At 30.6% G+C, this 22,151-nt stretch overlaps 2 protein-coding genes across 4 annotated transcripts in view; one reads left to right on the top strand and one right to left on the bottom strand.

Moving 5' to 3' along the window:
* The window catches only part of LOC108748769 (apoptosis-resistant E3 ubiquitin protein ligase 1), a 49,069-nt gene that overhangs the window by 5,510 nt on the left and 21,408 nt on the right, over nt 1-22,151 (bottom strand). For 2 of the 3 annotated variants that reach the window (XM_018487130.1, XM_018487119.1), the window contains 3 exons: nt 5,032-5,256; nt 1,788-1,944; nt 52-257 (listed from right to left, as the gene is read on the bottom strand). In XM_018487130.1, coding sequence (XP_018342632.1) covers nt 52-257; nt 1,788-1,944; nt 5,032-5,146 — 478 coding nt within the window. In that variant the 5' untranslated portion in view covers nt 5,147-5,256. The remainder of the gene's footprint in view (nt 1-51; nt 258-1,787; nt 1,945-5,031; nt 5,257-22,151) is intronic. The other variant, XM_018487110.1, reaches the window with a different exon arrangement.
* On the top strand, nt 2,406-4,521 carry LOC108748795 (chondroadherin-like). Its single transcript, XM_018487158.1, has 3 exons — nt 2,406-2,592; nt 3,167-3,651; nt 4,121-4,521. The coding sequence occupies exons 1-3, from the start codon at nt 2,418-2,420 to the stop codon at nt 4,469-4,471; spliced, it is 1,011 nt and encodes a 336-aa protein (XP_018342660.1). The 5' UTR covers nt 2,406-2,417; the 3' UTR covers nt 4,472-4,521.

The raw sequence follows: 22,151 nt of genomic DNA, 5'->3' as shown, positions 1-22,151 counted from the left end.
GAGAAAAAATTTTATTTCACGGAAATAAGGAGAACGTGAAAAGACTCGTACCCCATGTCCAAGCATCCTGGTGTTGACTATTCTTTACAACAGCACTCCAGAGATCCGCTTTAAGAGTTTCCAAATCTTCCTTCGAAGTAGGTAACGTCTGCCTAGCTTGAGTCCACCGTGGTAAATCCTTGCCAAGAGCTGTCCGTGCTGCATTATCCTCTACCCAGTATACATCCTCCAGGGACATAACTTCCATTTGCATCAACCTGACAAAGCATATCTTCTTTTTAACATTTTTTTATTTTAAACAATATTGTGAATAGTAAGTGCTCATAAACGGTTTTTTCAAAGAAAGAGATTAAGTAGAAAAGAAAAGATAATTATCTACTAACAGATTTCCCTAAATGGTACATAACAGGAATCGATTGATATAATTATTTCTAATTATGTACGAGAGTGGTTTAAATATAAAGACTTTTTTGTATAAATACAAATCAATATTGGTAGATGTGTTTATTACACCGAGGTGGGGGCGTTTTTTCACGCACTAAATAGTTATAATCTTACAATAGTTATTTTTGTAGTTATTACCACGTCCGAACAAACAGTGTCGTTGCGCAACGTTTTTCAAGTATTCATGTATTGGTTGATTAATTTCTATCAATGTAGATTAACTTTAATCTCGGTTCAACTTCGTCTTTTTCTAATCTTTAGAGTAAGTTGAACTGAGATTAACGTTAGTCTACATTGGTGAAAACAGGCATAAGTCTCTTGTGAATAAAAATGTTAAAGTCATCGAAATTTTGCATAAACTGCGTGCACAGTTCAGAGAAGAGATGCTATCGAAAATACAAATGCGCAACGGTACTCATTGAGTGTTTTCCAAAATTTACTGTCAAATATTACTGCCAGTATTGAAAATCTATAGTACACGTGACGTAAACTATAAATTTTCAGTACTGGCAGTAAATTTTAGATCACAGCTATTGTCGGTACTGTTTGTTCAGACATTGCAACGACCATAGAGGTTACATTCTGATATTTACTGTCAGTACTGTAGTGTACAACAGTAGTGTTGTTACAACAAAACAATTGTTCGTATGTGAAAAATGTATAGGACTTTTTTTATAGAAAATTGTTCAGTCTACAATTTTCATAACCATAATTGACATCCGACCACAACAGGAAGCGAGATATTTGCGAAAAATTGATTTTCGTGACCGTCGATCTTGAATAATTTTCGATGTCGATGGGGACTTTTTACATGTTATTTATAATACTAAATAATTCTAAATAAAGGTGTGTGCAAAAATTTAGCTAAATGAGGATTTTTCCGTAATGACCTTTTTTGACTTAATATATTACTGGACTGTGTACATCCCTATGTAACACGTGAAATCCTTCGGACGTCCGATGTATGTCCTCAAATGTCCTATTTATGTCGCCGTTATATAACGTCCAAACTTTTGGAAATTCCGAGGACGTCCGAAATACGAGGACAATGGGTCATTAAGAATGTAAATTGGACATCCCCCTCTCTGAAAGTCTCCCCCCCCCCCATGTGTTGTGTGAGTCAGAACACTGCCTATGTAAGGCACGAGCAGCAATCTCACTTCATTCATTAATACGTAAATACGTATATCAACATTGATTTGTATTCACACAAAAAATCTCGTTTATATTTCAATCACGTAATTGTAATAATATAATGCAATGAAGTATGCAGAGAGTAGAATCGTTCAACGAATTCATGATTATTGGATTCTTCATATTTATGTTTATTCTTTTGCTTTTACTTTTGATAATAATTATGTAGGCCATGGTCCATCAGCCATTGACGTAACACCAATCTCTGCTGCAGCAGACGCGCAGCGCGCTGCAGACGTTCCTCATCTTGGGCCGGTAGCTCGGGCAGCGCATCCACCTCGCCGCAGCTCGCGAGAGTCGAGATGCCTATCACAAAAGGAAAACAATGTATGTTTAGTAATGCACAATAATCGGATTGATTGACCTCAAACAAAAGATCAAATAAATATGACGATAACGAGAAACTAAGATTTTTGAGGCACTTTCTTGAATTCGCATTCTTTTCTTCGAAAAAACCAAAAAAAAAAAAGATAAAAAGATATTTTTTTACCATAAGATATGTGTAATATGCATATGTTTTTATCATCACTTTTCAGCATTATGGAATATAAATAAGTAGGATTTAATACGTAAATTATGATTACGTTTCCTGAAATAAGATTGATTTTTTTATGTTGCCTGACTGAAACAGACAACAACCATTGTCAATTAATGATATATTTTTACAATCAGCGGAACACATGAACTGCATCCGAGGTATTTGCGTAATAATTGTTTCACAGATAGCGTGGTATCACTTAGAGAACGGAAGCGTGATAATTCGGCTGTGATAATTCGGTATGGAGGAATTGCTCACTTATTCTGTATCTATTCTCAATGAACAGTCAGTCGTACAATCGCTTATGGGCAAAATGCGTTTCAAGATGTGCCGCGTCTTGCTTCTCATACTTGTCTGCGTTTTTATCTTCATAGATGCCGCAATCACGGCGTGCATCACCAGTAGATACGAGGATGGTAAAGCACTCTATAATATTTTTCCTCATCCATTTTCTTCAAAGAATCTCTTTTTCTTTTATTGTTTAGTTTAGCTACTCGCGCGTGCTTCAGTTGCCTACAGTGGAAGATAATTTTATTCTGAAATAAATGTGAACTGTACAAACAGCAGTACAGTGTAAAAAAAAATAAAAAAAAAAAATAAAGCCGAGACACTACCGTGTCTTCAGATGCAAGATGATGAAAAATATTTAATAATTGTCATCGATTATCCGATCTTATCATCTTTGCGTCGCTATTTTTCATAAATATTGTCAGTTTTATTTAACTCTACATTATTCGCGTAGTTTTTTTTAACATAACATTTTTTACAGGTGTAGAGTGTTTCTGATACCCTAACATATTTTAATTTTCATGTTTTCTTTAAATTTAAAATTAAATAAAAGTTGATAATATTTTATATATTTTTTACATAAAGATAAATGGAAAAAATTTTTTAATTGTGAAATAATTTGAGCTAAATATATTAATATGTGTATAAATAGCAATCATTTAATACATTCCACGCGAGTAATGAAGAATTAATTATGCCTAGGATTTGGCGAGCGTCTAAAATGCTCCAACGTGACGTTAAGCACTGCTCTACTTTTTGGCGGATCGATTGTGGACGACATCATGATTTTCCAATCGCGGATAGAAAATATTCCCGATCGGTCATTTCTAAGATACAATAAAAATCTAGCTTCTTTGAATATGCACGACTGTGGCATTAGGGAAATTTCCGATTACGCATTCGACAGTCTAAGGAAACTGAAAAAGCTTAGCCTGTCGTACAATTACATCACATCGATAAAAGATCAGTGGTTCGTCGATCTGACATCTCTGCAGGGATTAGACCTATCATACAATCTTATCACATCGATCGAGTCTACAGTCTTCGAGAAATTGCGAGGTCTCAAATGGCTCGACGTCAAGGAGAATCGTTTAACGTGTCTGGAACCGACACAGCTTGTACCAATGGCCAGCCTCGAGAAACTCCGCTTCTCTGGAAATCCCCTCACTTTCCAGTGTCGTGGCACGGTGAGTGCACATTTCAAATTTCGTTTGATTAATTGAGAAAACACTGTCGTATAAACAAGCATTATAACGGAAAAAGCGTCCGCGACAAGGATCAAGCTTCAAGCTTAATATATGAAAGGAATGATATTTCGGAAATAGTTTCAAATCTAAAATTTAAATGAAATAGTTCAAATAATTTCAAATCTAATTTTTTCACATTGTAGTTTCACGTTGTGGCTGCGAGATCTGGGCATATAAATTACAAAACTAATAATTTAATTTGGTTATCAAGACTATCTGTATAACATGACATTGGACGCAAAATGGGTGGAGATTTTAATGTTTCATCTTCTTTCGCGTTACTCTCGATATTTATAACCGGATGCTGGCATTCCGTTCTGACGCGCTTGCGTTATCGATGATAGATTCACTATAACATGAAAGAAATGCGCTCTTGGAAATAGTTTCAAATCTAAATTTCACATTGCAGTTGACGTTGTGGCTGCAAGATCTGGGTATAAGTTATAAAACCGATCAACGTGAGGAGGAAAACTGGCTGGATAATATATTGTGGCTCTGCGCCACAGACAACGTTAAGATAGCCGATTCTGAAGTTTTTATGAAAGAATGTGTCATCCTGAATCTGTTCAATCAACTTCGTACAGGTTTGACTACGGCCGAATCTTTTCCCCTGTCTATCCCTCAGGAATGTATAGATGCGAGACACGAACTAACAAACTGTGTCGCTGCGGATCGCAAACATGGCAGAGAAGTTATTACTAATGGACACGTCGTAAGAAAACTATTAGGGCAGCTGCAAGAATTGAAATCGATTGTATAACGCAATAGATATATATCAGTTTTTTTTATATCAATTTTAATCTAAAAATTGATCATTGTAGCTCGAAAAAATTTGTATTTGCAGAATAAAATTTCACAAAAATGTCTATGCTTAAAATGAATATTTTTCTATTCATAATGAATACTTTATTTTCCACATGTATAAATAAATCCTGTTTTATAACAAATAAATGTTTTATTTGTCAACTTGTCCTTCAATGATTAATCTGCAAAAATACAATATTTTTTGAAAAGAAGAAAAATGCCAACTAAGCATTCTCTTTCATAAACTTTTTTTCACAAATTGCAATTATTTCAGAATTGTTAGTTAATCGCGAGTAAGGGTGAAGAATCAATAAAAAAAATGTTTAATCTAATATATTGAAATATACGTTAATTCCAAAATTGAAGGATTAATTCGCTATGTATATGCGCAGATCTGACGTATTTATTACAGCACATACGTCGACGCAAATTATGCAACACGCTATCAAATGGTTTATGCTGGCTTTCGAGATTCGCATCAAACATTCGTCCTCAGTAAGTAGAGTAGTTACTCACCGGAGGATGCGCTCCCGCTGGGCCGTAATGACATGCCGATGGATGATATTTCGCCGGCAAGAAAATCTTTGTTTTCGCGTTGTCCATTCCGGCAGACGAGATTTTTGTCCGGCATAATTTCTCTCTCTTTTTCTTTTTCTCGATGACCTTTCGTAGCTTTACGGCCGTTCTTAACAGCGCATTGCCCTGTTCACTGCTGTCGCATCGGTGTCGATTCCCGCATCTCTTTGGAAGATTTCATTATTGATTCAGTCGAAAGTCGAAACATATTACGTGTACTTGAGGTGCAGCGACGACAGCAAATGTGAGTGTGCGGTGAATGATAAAAGATCGCGTTACGCGATATACTATTTCTAGATGCGTATTAAATTTCGTTGCGGAAATGCGACTACTCGTTACTTCACGAAATTGCGGCCGAGTAGTTGGACTGACATTCGGAAGTACTGAGAAACGAGTGTATGATTACGGCGAGTACTAATGTGGCAGAAAGCGAAAATATGGTTGTTAATTTCATTATTTTCTTCAAAAATTGTTAAATTTATGGAGATTAGCATGGATTTTAATCCGATTGAAATTGCAATAAAACTATTTTGATTTAATGCATTATGTATATTTTTTTCATATACGTATAGAATTTTATGTTTAAAATTAATACTGATAAGCCTACGAAGTCCCTCACTTTTTGAATTAATTTATTTTAAAAACTGTGCCTCATTGTACTCAACATTAAACTTGTATTACGAAAAATACAAAAGATGGGAAAAAACTATTTTTTAGGTCAGCCGCCACTTTGCATTTTTTTCAACTTTTTAAATTGTGCTAGGTTGTGCTAGGTTGTGCTAATATCGTGCTAAAGTGATAACTTTAAAAAATAATAACAATAGAAGTTATGACAAGAAATAATTTTTGATAATTCTGAATATAATTGTTATATTAAAAAATTGTCAAAAATTATTTCTTGTAATATAACTTCTGTTGTTACCATTATTTAAAGTTATCACTTTAGCACAATGTTAGCACAACCTAGTACAACCCAGCACAATTGGAAAAAATGCAAAGTAGAGGACTGACTTAAAAAATCATTTTTTTCATTTTTTAATATTTTTCATAGTAGTTTAACGTTTGGGCACAAACCTAGTACTATTCTTAAAATAAATTAATTCAAAAAGTGGAAGACTAACTTCGTACAGGCTGCACTAACATACTAACTACATATAATTATATATAATTACGCAAGATGTGAATGCGTGATAAATTAGTATTTATTTTATTATTGAAAGAACAATCGGATTACTGCATGGCTCATGCGAATTCGGTCTCGCATTGAAATGAGAAAAAGCTGATATAAGTTCAATGTGCATTGGAGAGTTAAATGATGAACATTATTAACTTTCTCAATCGCATGTATACTTTACGATACAAAGCATTGAAATTACGCAATTACGAGATGTAAGCAAAGGTGCAGGGTGCACTTTTACGAAATAAAAACAGAGAGACCGGGCTTAATCTATGTTGGAGAAGACAAAGAGCGTTTATGTTTTTGTTGAGCATTATTTCAACAATAGAAAACATTAATCAACCTTTCGCGCCGAACAATGGTCTCCGGTACGCTCGCAAATGAAAGAATAGATGGGACGAAGCGCAATTAATTTCAATTATTCGTGGTGATTCGCGGGTACGAATATAGGTGGAGGTAAATAAAGGCGAGGCAAGCCACTGTCATCGAGACGAATAAAGTCGGACGGGTAAACATTAATTAGCATTGCAAATGGATCAATCACGAGTTTTAATAAATCTTGAGAATCGAATTGTGTGTACAAACTCATGGATACATTGGCAGATCGTTCGATTATTCTTATTAATGTTTAATCGTCATTTGTCTGTGTGTGTGTGTGTGTGTGTGTGTGTGTGTGTGTGTGTGTGTATGCGCAATTACGAAAATAATTAAAAAATGTAGATAATAGATAAATTAAATAATACAAAAGGATTAAAAATCAGTGTTATGTAACATTTGCTACTGTAAATCTATTGTAATAACATGTATAATTTACCATACATTTTCGTAGTTTTTAATTAAGGGCTTATTGTAATCTCGCAGAATAGCGGGAATGGATTTATGAAATAAGAACAATTAGAATGGTAGCTGAAGTTTAAAGAGCGCCAAAGATGTCCAAACTTTACGAGAATTTAAATCCTTAAAGTTCTTCATAATTTAATTTATAAAGTCAATTGTACGCCATGTAAAAGTTTTAGCGAAATGCTAGTACTGTTTTTACAGACTCTGCTTCCATTTCTTAATCATATGTAGTACAATTAAAATTGTAATTGCAAACAAAAATTTTATATAAGCATAATTGCAATTTAAGTAATAAATTTAAAAAAATATTAAATTTTCTTAAATAAACAGTATATAATTACGATCACGTATTGCACATTTAATTTAGTACTGAATGATTATTTATTTGCTTCAGCTTGCCAAGAAGACTTGATTTATAAAAATAAATAATCTATACACATCCAAACTACATTTACACTTTCAAACTTATTTCATCTATACGCTACTTATACTAATTATTATTGCATCTCAAATTTCTACTGTTATCATAAGACAGACTAGAATCATACAAAATATCTCTCTTAGCTTCCTTACACTACATTAAATATCATCGTTTTGCTTTTTTTAAATCCTTTAATTTTCAACGTTTGTTCTCTTAGTCACCTGTTAACACTTGCTCACCTTAAAGTTTCTTTCACTAACGTTAGTTAAGCTAATCAATGGTTATATGAGTTCGCTAAACAAGCCCCATGTAACCATCAGTTAGTTTAATCGAGGTTGGTGAAAGAGATCCTTAATCATCTATTCTTATTTATTCACACACACAGTACTTATCCTATTATTACAAAACTATATCTAAGCTTTTTTCCTCTTTTCTCCCGATTTCCTTTTCTTTCTCCTTTCTCTTTATGACTTCACTTTAATTGCCTAATCCAATACTTTATTCCACAGCCTATCTTTATTGTCTTTTTATTTTTGTCCAATTCTGTGAATTATTCACTTGTCCTCTGACATTCCTTTTTACACTCCATGCAATCTATTTTATCATAATGTACATCTTCTGTGCTTCTCCTTTAGTACTTATTTGCTTCCTTTATATTTCCACACCTTTACTAATGCATCTTTTCCAATTCCTATTTTTTTCCAAACATCTCTCTTTAAAAATACCTAGATCTTTTATTTACTATTCCTAATTCTTTATATCTCTTGGCATAGGGTATTCAATAAAACGTACAAAATATACATTACTGATGCAATAATGATGTATGTTTTGTATGTTCGATTGAATACACTATGCGATCAATCTTTATACAATTTGAAAGTTTGTTTAACTTGTCCAACTTATACCCCGCTTTACTCTATATCACAGTTTTGGCTATGACATCTTGGAGCTAGTATTGCTTTTTTAAGTAAAATTAATAGTTAAGGCAGCAAAGATTATTTAACATTAACGGCGAAAATAATATGATCACAGCAAAAGTACTTACAATAGAAATTATTTAATTCTGCAGCAAAGGATAAAGTAGCATTCAACTAAACATGATGTGTCTCTAGCAGCAAAGATTTGTTGTTACAGTACATAAGTGCAAAGTTAATAAATTTAGCTGGGGCAGTAACAGCATTAGTTGTTCCTGTTAAAGACACATTTTAGCTATCACAGCTATATATTTAGCTCTTACTGCTAATCCTTTTTTTCCATGCATCTTATAACACAGTGTCACCTACTGTTCGCGGGTAAGCAACTTTAGTGAAGAAAATACTTTGGTTGCGTTAGTTACATATGTTAACTTAAAGACAGCAAATTTTCGATTTATAATCGACATTATCATTGCAGATAAATATACCTCGCTAAGAAATCGATATAGTAGTAACAGTGGCAAATTCTTTTGCTGATGCAGCAAATATACTTTCAGCGATAATTAGCATAATTAGCTGCAGCGCTAAAGAATTTTATTTTCCATGTGTGCCAAAAAAGAATTTATTGTTAGTAACATCAGCTAAATATCAGTTGTATAGTTCAAACTTTACTGTTAGGGGAAAATGGGGGATATACGGACACATAAACTTAAACTGAAATAGAAGAGATTTAAGAATATAAGATTTAAGAATATAATCAGTCTTTATTTATTGGAGGTCAACCTTTACTTATTAGTCTTTAGGATTAAGATAACATATTATAAAAATTATCATAAACAAACTGAATTTTTTAATAGAAACAAAACACTTGCTATCCGTATTTACTCAAAGTCTATGGGGTATTAACGGACAGATGCTTAAGTAAATACAGACAGGTCGGAATAATTACGAAACATGTTTACTTATTACCAATATCACATAGATATCCATTTGAAGAAATGCCATCAGTACAGCCCTCACGTGCCCATTTCAGACATAATAGACATATTATCTAGTCCTCCGTAGGTGGAGACATGTACTTTTCATTGCAAAATATGCAGAAGAATTCATCTTCCTTATTATCATTGTCAATAATATAATATTTTAGTATGTAAAAGCTTTCATTATATATAAAACAAAGGTAAAATCGGACGTCTGTTAATACTCCAATGACCCATCTGGAATTATCTCAACATAACTTAATTTAAACCGAAATAATTAAAGTAAACATAACCTTAAAATAATCAGAATTTATACACACAATATTATTTTTAAATAGATAATGATTTCTCATGACAAAAATAAATAACAATATCGTCATTTAAACAACAAAAACACAGAAAATAAAATAGTGAAATATTAGAAGAAAGTGGCCAAAATATTATTTCGTGATTTATCTTGGAAATAGCATTCTCGACTCACGTCCTGTTGTGAGTGCTTAGGTGACTACTCGCTTCGCGTTAATTAACGTGACATGATAGCGGAATTTGAGAGGAGCGGAGGAACAGAGATATACGTGTGTCCGTAATTATCCAGTGTCCGCAATCCTCTCACTTTCCCCTATTATTAAAAGTTGGCTATTTAAAACAAAATATAATATATTTATTGCCGCAACATCTAGCTGTGTTAGTTAAAATCAAAAACGTACTTAATAAGTACTTAAAATGTACTTAATAAGTAGTAGCTAAATAAGTGATAACTATTCCTCACTATCTTATATCCGTTTCTTTCAATGTAGTTTAACTTTAATTCTCGATTCAACTAAGTCTTCATCTTTTTCTAGTTTTAAAAATAAGAAAAAGGTGAAGAGTAAGTTGAACTGAGATCAAAGTTAATTCACATTGGTAGAAACGAGCATAAGTCGTGTAACAGAGCATTTCAAGAGCAATAGTTTCTGGGATGCTGTCGGGTGCCTGCGCGTAATATCGTATTGACGACAAGGTATGACGTGCTTATTACACGTCTACCGCAGTGTATTTTCGATTTCGTGTATTTCGATTTATTATCTCTAGTATACGATAGACCATTTATCGATTTCTCAAGAGAAATGGATGAAATATCTTAACTATTAAATAGTATATCAGCTATTAAAATATTTTTCGGTTTTAAAAATTTTCGCAAACTGCACTCTGAACTACTGCAATAATATCACAAGTTAAATTGACTAACAATTACATGAATGGATCATTTGGACCCGGGTGAAAATTTTAGTCTGCCGCTATTTTTGCACGATTAATATTGCAGAGTTGAAGTAAGAGGTGAAAAACTTGGAACGACCTTTCTGTCAATCGCCATGCAATTGTTTCATTGTTGTCTTGACGCTAATGGTGATGCAATAAAAGTTTGGCTTGGTTGACTTAGACCCGTCAATTGTAAATTCGATAGATTTTTGCCGAAAATGAAAATTCGTTTTTAGTAAGTGCTTTTTTATTAGTGCTGTATTTAAGTATATCGTCTTCTTAAATTAAAAAATATATTTATTGTAAAAAAAAGCATTTTTGCGAGAGAGGCGTTTTGGTGAAACGATCGCACTATTTTCTCGGAGTTATAAAATTGTGAGTAAATAATGTCGAAATCATTATACATTACGTAAAAAAATTAAAGGATCACCTAGTCCGTTCTCAAAAATAGGAAAATATTAAAAATGCTTTTTTACAAATCTCGTCTTATGATCATTTTTGACGAAGTTACACTCTTTTGAATATTTACTTATTTTTAAGGACGGACTAAGGTGATCCTTTAATTTTTTTGCATAGTGTATATTTAATATAAAATATTGTCATTGGATTTTTTTTTAAAGAAGAAAATACTCGACATACCTCCGATATCATTTTTTCGAGCATGTATAAAAATGCTTCTACTTCAGTTATGCAAATAATTATATTTTTTGGAATAAATCAGTATAACTTTTTTTCTTAAAGTTCACACTTTCTTCTTTTTAAAACACTATTTATTTTTATCTGTATCTTTTTTTATCATAAAGATGATTCTCAAAAGATGATTTTTTGACAAAAAAAACTGATTATTGCACTCTTTTCACAAATTATTCTTTAATATTTTTTGGCACAACTTTTTCAATTATTATCAAAATCTTTTTGATGTCTTGATTCTATACATTCTGGCATTTTATTAAAAAAAATTTTTCCATTGAGATTTGTGATAATTACAGAGTTAGTAAAAAAGGATGACTTGGATTCAGACATGTAAATTAAGACTCTAAAACGAGACATGCAGTTGGATTAATAATTCGATGTTCATAAGCATCTTATAATAATTGCTTTCCATTTACACATAAGTGAAATTTGTGAGTTTGAATTTGTGAGCTAAGTATTTTACACTCAGATTAATGATGTCATTAATTGCTTTCCATTTGCAGCGATTCTCAGATAATTCTCACTTGTGACGTCATAACTCAGTTGAGTTCCTTTTACACCTGAGAAGTGAAATTCAACTGAGTTTTCCCCTAGAATCTGCACACGCTTGAGACCGTGTGCTTTTTGTAGACTTACATGAACAGTGAGATTATGAACCTACATATATTCGATAACTTTTTCTTCGAAAAAAGCAAGTAAGAATAAAATAATAAAAGAATTGTAATTTTGATAGTAATAATCGGTAATTATTTAGAATACGAGTCGAAATCATCGATTTCGATAAAATTATTTCGACAAAATGTTTTTTCTTCCAGATTCTTTCGTTTCATGCAAAAAAAAAACGCGTCAGCCTAATTTCATCGACAGTGAACCTAATTTCATCGAAAGTGAAGAGAGTATTCTAAATAATTATCAAATAATCTTGTAAATAATTGCTAAATTTTAGTAATGTATCTCTTACTGCGAATAAATAGATAGATTATCAATAAAAATGATGATTTTTATGTGGAAGACACTGATAAGTGTATTTGTAGAATAAATGATGTAAAGTATTCTCATACTGTTAATATATTTCAGAGCAAAACTGCAGAATATGGATTCACAAATAATTTAATAGGATTTACCGAAAATAATAAACCATATTTTTTAAAAATCAAGAAAATGATTAAACTAAAATAATTAAAATAAAAAGATATTATACAATTTATAAAAATGACATAAGTCATGAATTTACAAAAAGCAATGTAAACATAGTTGAAAACTAGTTGAAATAGTTGAATTTTTGATGAAGAACCAGTTCAAGGAACAAGTAATGTGAGCTCACTTATAAACAAAATTGAAAATTCAATCCAGTTGGAAGGAAATAGTGTAATCGTCACTGAAAATTTATACTTCTCAAAGATAAAAGAAAAAAACATGTGGTTTATAAATGAAACTCGTGATAAATGAAACTTTGATAGGAGTTATAGAAGCACGATTTATGACGATATGCATCATGTATAAAAAAGAAAAACTTTTTGGTCAATTATTAGCGAAGAACTTGGAAGTCAAAATATTAAAGTAAGTGAAACTATATTATACATTTAATAATTATTAAAAATGCAATTAAATTAATAGCAAAATAAAATAATTTTTAATAATTAAAAAATTACTTTCTTTAATTGTTTCTTGTGCTTTCAAACGATCGTTTAATGAGCGTTTAATATATTCATATTATTTTAAACATAATAGTAAAAATATTTTCTTTAATTTTTAGTTCTCCGAATTTTTGCATGCAAAAAAATGGCTTAATTTAGTGCGTACGTATAAAAATACGAAAGATATAAAATCTAAAACGGGAAGAGGTCCTGTAAAATTCACTTTTTATGACAGATTGGATGTGAGTTATTAGGTAATTCACCATCGAATGCAAGTCCATATTCATTAGATGTTGACAAATTGCAATCACAAAGTACTGAAATCGAATGTGGAACATCAACACCGAATTCTGACAGCAGCTTAGATACACTTTCTTTTCTATTTCATCTTGAGAAAAAAAAATCCATCAGTGGAACTAAGTAAAGTAAAACAGTAAAAGTAAAACAGAAATTTTTTGAAGATAAAGAATATGAAAAAGAAGTCAACAGAAAACAATATATTGATGAAACTTGAAGTACAAAAAACAAAAATTAATCTATATAAAAAAAAGTGGAAACAAGAGAAAAAAGTAACCATATTACAAGAATTAGAAAACATATTACAAGAAAAAAATTCATAAAATACTACTGGTCATTATTATAATATTTAAGACAGTACTATAAAAGTCAGTATTATAAAAGTGCAATCGAAGGTTGATCCTTGATTAAGTTTTCACATAAATTTTTATTTTTATATAAGAGGTAGTAATTACAAAAATATTTTCAATATATAATATATTGAATAATAAAATACTCAGTATTATTAACATTTAAAGAATTATTTTAAGCAAATAAAATAGTAAGATATAAAATTATTAAAAAGGAAGATTTAGGTTATACTTTTCGAAAATAATGATTTAACATTTGTAAAATGCATTTAAGTTGAAAATTTTGCCAATGTCAATAATAATGAAACTATATAGTACACAAAAAATAAATATTTTAAATGTTTATTTGTTTTGCTTATTTATTTTTATTTTGCTTTAAATAAAATGTCTAAAAAATAGATTAATGAAAATTATTCTTTGTTCTTTGTTCATTAATAAACTAATTTTATTTTAAAATAAATTGTTTCATTTGCAGTTTATTTTTATTGAGCATACATACTTAAACAAACATTTTCGCAAAAATTTCGTCTCTTCTGGAATAATTTTTATCTATACCACTAACTCTTCTACTGTATCTATTATATTTTCATTATCCTCATTCTCATCGATATCAAATTCACCTTGGTTGTCTATACAAATATTATGTAGCACAGCTGCAACTATAATAAATTTTACTACAAATGTTAAATCATTATTGTAAAAAAATTTTAACCTTCGGAATCTTGCTTTTAATAATCCAAAAACGTTTTCAATTACAGAATGGAGGTAATTATATATTTTTTCATTTTGAGTTAAATTATCATTATCTTTAAATGGATAAGTCAACCAGTCCAAACAAGGATAAGCTGAATCTCCTAATAAGAAATTCTTATCGAAGAATTCATGTATACTCTTTCTGTATAAAGACGGTTTTTTTTTAAGGTAACTGTCATGATTGGATCCTAGTTCATCACAAAAAAAACTAATAAATTTTTTCTGATGATCGCACACTCCTTGTGTAAGAAGACTATAATCTCCTTTTCTATTATAATATACATAATGATGTTTGGAAATTGGCCTTTTCTAATTTTTACGTGGCTCCCATCTATATCTCCAACTACCCCATCAATCCTATGTATTTTACAAAATTCAGATTTTATTTGTGTAATCGTTTATTAGTGGGCCATTCAATATACTGTCCACTTTTTTAAATCAGATATTCTATTATTTTTTTGATAATATGATGACAAGAACTTTTAGTTACGTTAAATCTGTCGGAGCATTGTTTAATATCTCTACATTACAGATACCAAACAAAGTCATTAAAAATGCTTTTCGTGCACATATCTTCTCTTTTCCAAAGTTATGTTGATATAAAACATTCAGTTTCAATTATATCTAAAATGTATAGAAATTAAATATTGCAATTTAGTTTTCTATTTATCAATGAATTATCATACCTGTTAGATCAATAGTAGAACATTTTAGTCGAAAGTGCTCTTTAAATTCTTTGTATTCTTCCACAGTGATCATAAAAGTAGTCATTCGGTATAATTTCCTCCTAAGAAGGTTAGGTGAATCGAAACATTCTGAGAATGACGATTTAGAAGAAGAAAACAAATTGGATTCATTCGAATCTGAACTAGTCTGAATTAGACTCGAATCCGAGTCCGAATCAGCTTTTAAAGTCTAATAGCATATGAATGTATAGGTAAGTGTTGGCTTCGTAATTTAAATTACATATTAAATAATAAGCAATATTAAATAATAAGTATATTTAAACAATTAGCATCTATTAATTTACTTTTGTAATAACAGTTAAAATAATCATTTTAGCGCCTTTAATTCAAAACCAATTCAATCCAATTTGAGGTTAGTGAGAATTTCTTATTTCAGCGCGTTCCTTTTACATACTGAACGATGACGTCATTATCTGAGTATGAAATACTCAGCTTCGGACTCAGTTTCACTTGTGTAAATGGAAAGCAACTATTATATATATATATTTCCTTACTTTGGTTATCATTCATCAAAAAGTTATCACATGATAACACAGGTTCACTTTTGAAGTAAGTTTACGAGACTCGCTAAAGCACACGGTCTCGATCTTGTGCAAATTATAAGCAAAAACTCAGTTAAATCTCATTTATCAGAATGCAAAAAACGCACATTCAACTGAATTATGACGTCACAAGTGAGAATCATCTGAGAATCGGTATAAATGGAAATTAATGTTGAATAATCGAAAAATTGTTTTGCACCCAATTTGAAGGACTACATACGTAGTATGTAAATTCATACCAAAATTATTTAAGCACCATAGATCCAGGTTCGACCGTTATGAGCTCTATTTTCTATTGGTTATATTTTGTCATGTACGATTCAATAACATTCTTATTAAAAAAAAATAATGTTACTATGTTAAATTAACAAGTTTAATCGATAGCATCTAATTGAAAATAATCTTGTTAATTTAGTATTAATGAAACAAATACGCCATCAATGCAATATTCTTGTTCGGAAGTTATTTATTTCAATAATATTATTATCGAATGAACAACACTTTCGATTAAATTGCTGTTAGCAAATGCTGTTAATACAACATTTTTTCCGTGTATCATTATATTTTTAATCGTAGTAGTTAATATAAAACGTACTTATGTATCAAATTTGAAATGACTAAAATCATTTAGCACTAATAGCGAAGCATATACAACTAAGACTCAATCTTACTGCAAATATTATTAGTTTCTATTGTTAAAAGAAATTAGCTTAATCTAAACATCATTTTACTTTAGCAACCAGGGCTGGAAAAATATTTCATCAAAGTATTTCAAATACAAAATACAAAATACTTTTAATCAATTTTGAAATACAAAATATAAAATATTTTCAAAATTTGTATTTCAAATACAAAATATTTTTTTTGGATACAAAATATTTTGAATTTTTTTATTTAAAACAAAATATTTTTTAATACAATCAGATTTTTTAATTATAAAATAGGCACGAATGTTGCACAAAATCACTTATTGTAAAACAAACAATATTAATTGCACTTAAAATTTATATTATTTTTAACAGAAAATATAAAGCTAATTTGTTTTGAATTATTGCTCTGTTCTCGGATAGTTTGAGAAAAGTAATAGTTATGTCCAATTTCTTTATTTCTATGTAAGTTATCTATAATTTTATTAATGATTAATTTTGTTAAATGTTTATTAATAATATTCCCCAGATATTTTATTTGTCCATGAAATATCTAAGAGATATCTTACGGATAAAATTATCGACGACCTGTTCAGAGGCAGAAATTAGGCATTAGACAACGACTGATTGGAAGAAAGTTGAAATGTACTTATTAGCTGTAATTGAAAAAGGAAAAAATAGGATTTAGGAAAAAAATTAGAATTTAATTTTTATGCCTGGCATTTTCCCGACTAGTCACGACTGAGACATTTACGTTCTTCTCTGCCTTATCCTACGTCATATCTACGAAAGTTAAATCTCGTTATGTCTTATTCTTTGCCATAGCCCTAACGTTTAGCAAATGTAGCCGGTAGATCTGTTCGCGTTGCTTCAAGGATTATTATCAAGAATTTTTTTGGCATTTCAAATACAAAATACATTAAAATTGTATTTGGAATACAAAATACATCGAATGACCTTCTTGAAATACAAAATACAAAATACATTTCGTATTGTATTGGAAATACAATATTTGAAATACAATTTGTATTTCAAATACCAGTATTTGAAATTTGCCCTGCTAGCAGTGAGTATTTTTCGTTGTAGCACCTAAATTTAAGTAGCTAACAAATTGAGCTTTGGCAACGACATTAGCTGTCCCTATTATAAGGACACATTTAACTGCCACGGTTGTGTTTTAGCTGCGTTGGCTAATCTTTTCCCTGCGTGAGACTTAGATACCACATATGAAAGATTAGTGCCTTAGAAAATTTGTGTATAGGCGTGTAATAATGATTTAGTAGTATGTATAATGACGTGTGTGACTTCTATTGAATCGGTAAAACAAATGATCCCATCAGTCTTCACTTTAGAATCTCTTTATAAGCTATCTATTCGTCGCTTAGTGATTGCGTTCGTAAATTTTAGCGACGTACTTTATGACTTATAAAAGCAGCACCCGATAACACTAGCAATCCACTCGCAAGTAAGGATAATATAACGATTCGAACTAATTGGAAACTCTGTTTCGTAGATACTCCTGAATTACGCAATTATGCGGAGCACAATGCAGAGTTTCCCTACATGACCGCATTCAATTAGTTGCGTTTTATTCCCCGGAGTGTAATCGAGCTCGCATAGGTACTCGCGGCGGACATTAATCTCCGTAGCGAGAAAAAACATTCTTTTTACAACGATGAATTTATACCGATGGAAAGAAAACCATCCATGCCACAGATAATAAAAAAATATTAATACTCCGAAGTATTTTGCACAAAGCTTATAAGTAATATAGTCGACAAATTGTATGATGCAGTAGAATTTTTTGTGGAGTCGATATTAGACTAATCGATCGAATAGAATATTCAATAAACCTTGAAAAGAGGTGAATAAGTTTTATTCCACGAAAAATATCGACCGATATGTTCCACCCAACGCGTTAAAAATGATTTTCCGTTTCGCTATGCTTTGATAATTTCTTCTTGTTCATATTTATCTAAAACAGAAAGCTGAATAGAAACAAATAAACATATATATTCATAAGCTGTATAAGCTGTATAATTTCTACGCGTTAGTTTTGCAGTAATCCGTAGTACCAATTATCTTTTAGTTTGTTCATTTTAATCCGATTTTGAATATAATGAAAATGCGGAATTCAGAGGGCACAGCTATACATTTCTATGAGGTGCGGTTATAATCGATCACTTATAGCTGTCGTTTTCTTGTAAGTAGATCAAGGTACATCACGAAGAGTACTTATCATATCGATACAATTATACAATATAGTTAAATTCTCGCACCTTGTGTACAGTAAAAAGCATTGTGTCAAAATTGATCTTTGTTAAAATTTTTGTGTTAAATTTTTAATGTATCAGAACGTTAATTTAATATAATGTCATTTTCTTAGTGTTAAAATAAGGACAGCTAATGTCATTGCGCTGCCAAAGCTTAATTTATTTATTTATTTATTTATTATTAGGCGTTAGGAACTCGAAAGCTCATTGCCGCAAATACCAAATCCCGCCACTGTTCCCGTCCCTGAGCCAGATCCCTCCATTTGTGACCCTCGTACCCCATTTCGTTAAGGTCCATTCTAATATTTTCTTCCCATCTACGTCTTGGTCTACCCAATGGTCTCTTCCCATCCGGTTTACCAATAAATAAGCTTAATTTATTATCTGCTAAAATTTAGGTACTGTAGCGAAAATATTCGCTGCTGAAGTAAAATGATATTTAACTAAATATATTAAGCTAATTTCTTTTTGTAACGGAAATCAATAATATTTGTAACAAGATTAAGAATCTTAGCTGACATTATATATGCTTCTCTGCTAGTGCTAACTGATTTTAATCGTTCCAGTTATTAAATTTGGTACAGGAGCACTTTTATATTAGCTACTGCGTTTAAAAATATATTGATACACGGAAAAGATGTTGTATTAACAGCATTTGCCAACAACAATCTATTCAAAAGTCTTGTTCATTTAATAATAGTATTAATAAAATAGATAACATTTCTTTTTAAATAAGAGATTGATGACGTATTTGTTGCATTAATACTATAAATTAACAAGATTATTTTTAATTAGATGCTATTAATTTAACGTCATTCCTCTTCTCTGTAATATTGAAAGTTTATAATTTACGTATACCGAGTATTCAAAATAAAGTGTTACAAATTTTTATCTCGGAAACACGGCATTATTGAAAAAATGTTCAGATGAAAGTTATAGGGTTCAAAAATATCTATTTACTGATTTTATCAGCTTGACTTTGGATAATGTCGCCAAAATCAGATCAAGGTCACGTCGATTTTTTAAAATGGAATACCTTACTTTTGATACTTTCCAGAATAGTAGTACTTTCCATTTCTACTAGTCGATGTCGAGAGCTTTCCAAAACACTATAATAAAATTATTTTTTATTGAGTACTTTTCGAGTTATGATGCTTGAAAGTTACTGTATCAGCATTAGCATTATGCAAGGTGTTCAACCGACGGCTAAAACCTCTTGAATATTGTTCAGGATCACGTTCTGGATAACATTTGTCAAGAGCAAGGTCATTGAAGATTATTCTTCTTATTTTCATTTTTACGTAAAAATGAAAATAAGAGATACTACCTCCAATAATTTTGATCTTGACAAATGATATCCAGGACATAATCCTGAACAACACTGAAGAGGTTTTAGCCGTCGGTCGGACACTTTGAATAATATTAATGCCGGCGCTGTAACTTTCAAGCATCATAACTCACAAACTACTTAATAAAAAAATATTTTCTTATAGCGTTTCGGAAGGCTTTCAACACCAACTATTAGATTCTGGAACCAAAAGTAGGGTGTTCTATTTTAAAAAATCGATGTGACTTTGATCTGATCTTGGCGACACCATCCAAGATCAAACTGGTAAGATCAATAAATAGACCTTTTTAAATCCTATAACTATCGTCTGAACAATTTTTCTCAGAATGCCGTATTTCCGAGCTAAAAATTTGTAATACTTTATTTTGAACATTCGGTATATTATACATTTCAATGCTAAATTTTTAAATACTGCTAATAATTACCAGATCTACATTGCAAGATAAAGCGTGTTTATTTAATGACAATAGAGCTTTTGTACACGTATAAGCAGTCCAATTCAATCTCTATGATATTTGGAGCCTTATATCCAAATCTCATGTATCAACAGAGAGCACTTAATAACGGATATATACCTCTTTTTTGCTTTAGAAGCTTTTTTGTATTTAGATTCAAAAAGCTATATATAAGATGATAAAAAGAAATTCCTTTCATTTATCATTTTCCCTGATATAATAATATTAAGAAATTAACATATACACAATACACGAATAGTGATGATCCTACTATAAAATGGAAATATAGTATGTATGACTATTCCTAATAAATCAAAGCTCAAGAATAGAAAAGCGAAATCAAAATACTGGTGGCTTGCGAATGATTAAGTTTAATAATAGATATAAAATTTGTAATATCTTTAATCTGTGATTTAATTATTTCTTTTGTAAATAAGAATACAAATTATAATATAAGTAAGCAGCGTTTTTTGGGTATTTGAGAGCTTCCTTTCTTTTTTGCTGTAATAATTATAAATTGATAAGTTATACAACTTCGCTATCTTTTTTCAAGAAATGTTTTTTTTCTTATATCGTTACGCAAATCCTTTTTGTTAAAAATTGTAAAAGCATTCTCAGCGGCGAGAAATTTCAATTACCGTACCGTTCAACTAAGAATAAGATGAAATAAATGTTATTTTTTATAATTTATTATAACATTATAGTTCTTAGACGAAAGTGTATTTTGGCCCCACAAATAAATTATTTTAAAAATAAAAAATAAAAAAATAAAATCCAATCTCCATTCATTCGTTTCGTCTAGTTAAATCAAATATGTATCAGATCTAGATAAAAAATAAAAAAGTTATAACAAAACATATTATCAATTTATGTCATATATTGTAATAAAACTATAAGAAGACATACACGCCAAAAAAGAACTTACATTAGTAATATATCAGCTAAATATTAATTGCTGGTTCAAATTTTACTGTTATTGCTACAATTTGGGTTTGAAGATAAAATACATTTGCTGCCTATTAATCTTTATTAATTAAAATGAAAAGCGTACTTAACATGAGTAGTTACTCTAATAACAAATTGCTTTGGGAATTAGCGCTGTAGAAAGTGCACGATAAATATCAATGTTAAGATGAGTAGCTAAGTAAGTGGCAGCTATTTCTCACTATTTAGCCGCGTAACCGAACATTTCATTCACAATTATTTCTGAGAGGCTGCCGGTTGCCATTTTACTCTAGCAGAGAATATTTTTCGCTGCAGCAGCTAAATTTTAGCAGATAATAAAGTTTTGGCAGCGACGACATTAGCTGTCCCTATTATAAAGATACATTTTAACTGCCATAGCTATATTTTAGCTGCGTTGGCTAATTTTTTCTCTGCGTGTACATACATTATATTAGCTTATATTAAAGGATCCATAATACATGAAATAAACTTTTGATACAGACTCAGTTAACCAAAGTTGCATGCAACGTATCTATTAATTGTAATTTCGTATTACAATTAACAATATAATTGTAACATAACGCACTTATATTATATTACAATTAATCGTACTAGAAAATAAATCGAAATCGGAATAGACTGTGGTAGACGTAATGAGCCACAAGATCTGTTTTCTGTGACTGAACTAGTGTATACTTTTGGAACTTAAAGTGAGATAGGTATGTTTGATATTTGTCGAAAGCAAGAAAGAGAGTTCTAGTGCAGCCTAGTGCAGAAACAGAAAACAAATCAACCATGTCGTC

This window comes from Trachymyrmex septentrionalis, unplaced genomic scaffold, assembly GCF_001594115.1.
Source record: "Trachymyrmex septentrionalis isolate Tsep2-gDNA-1 unplaced genomic scaffold, Tsep1.0 scaffold109, whole genome shotgun sequence".
Lineage (NCBI taxonomy): Eukaryota > Metazoa > Arthropoda > Insecta > Hymenoptera > Formicidae > Trachymyrmex > Trachymyrmex septentrionalis.
This window is presented reverse-complemented; position numbering and strand designations above follow the sequence as displayed.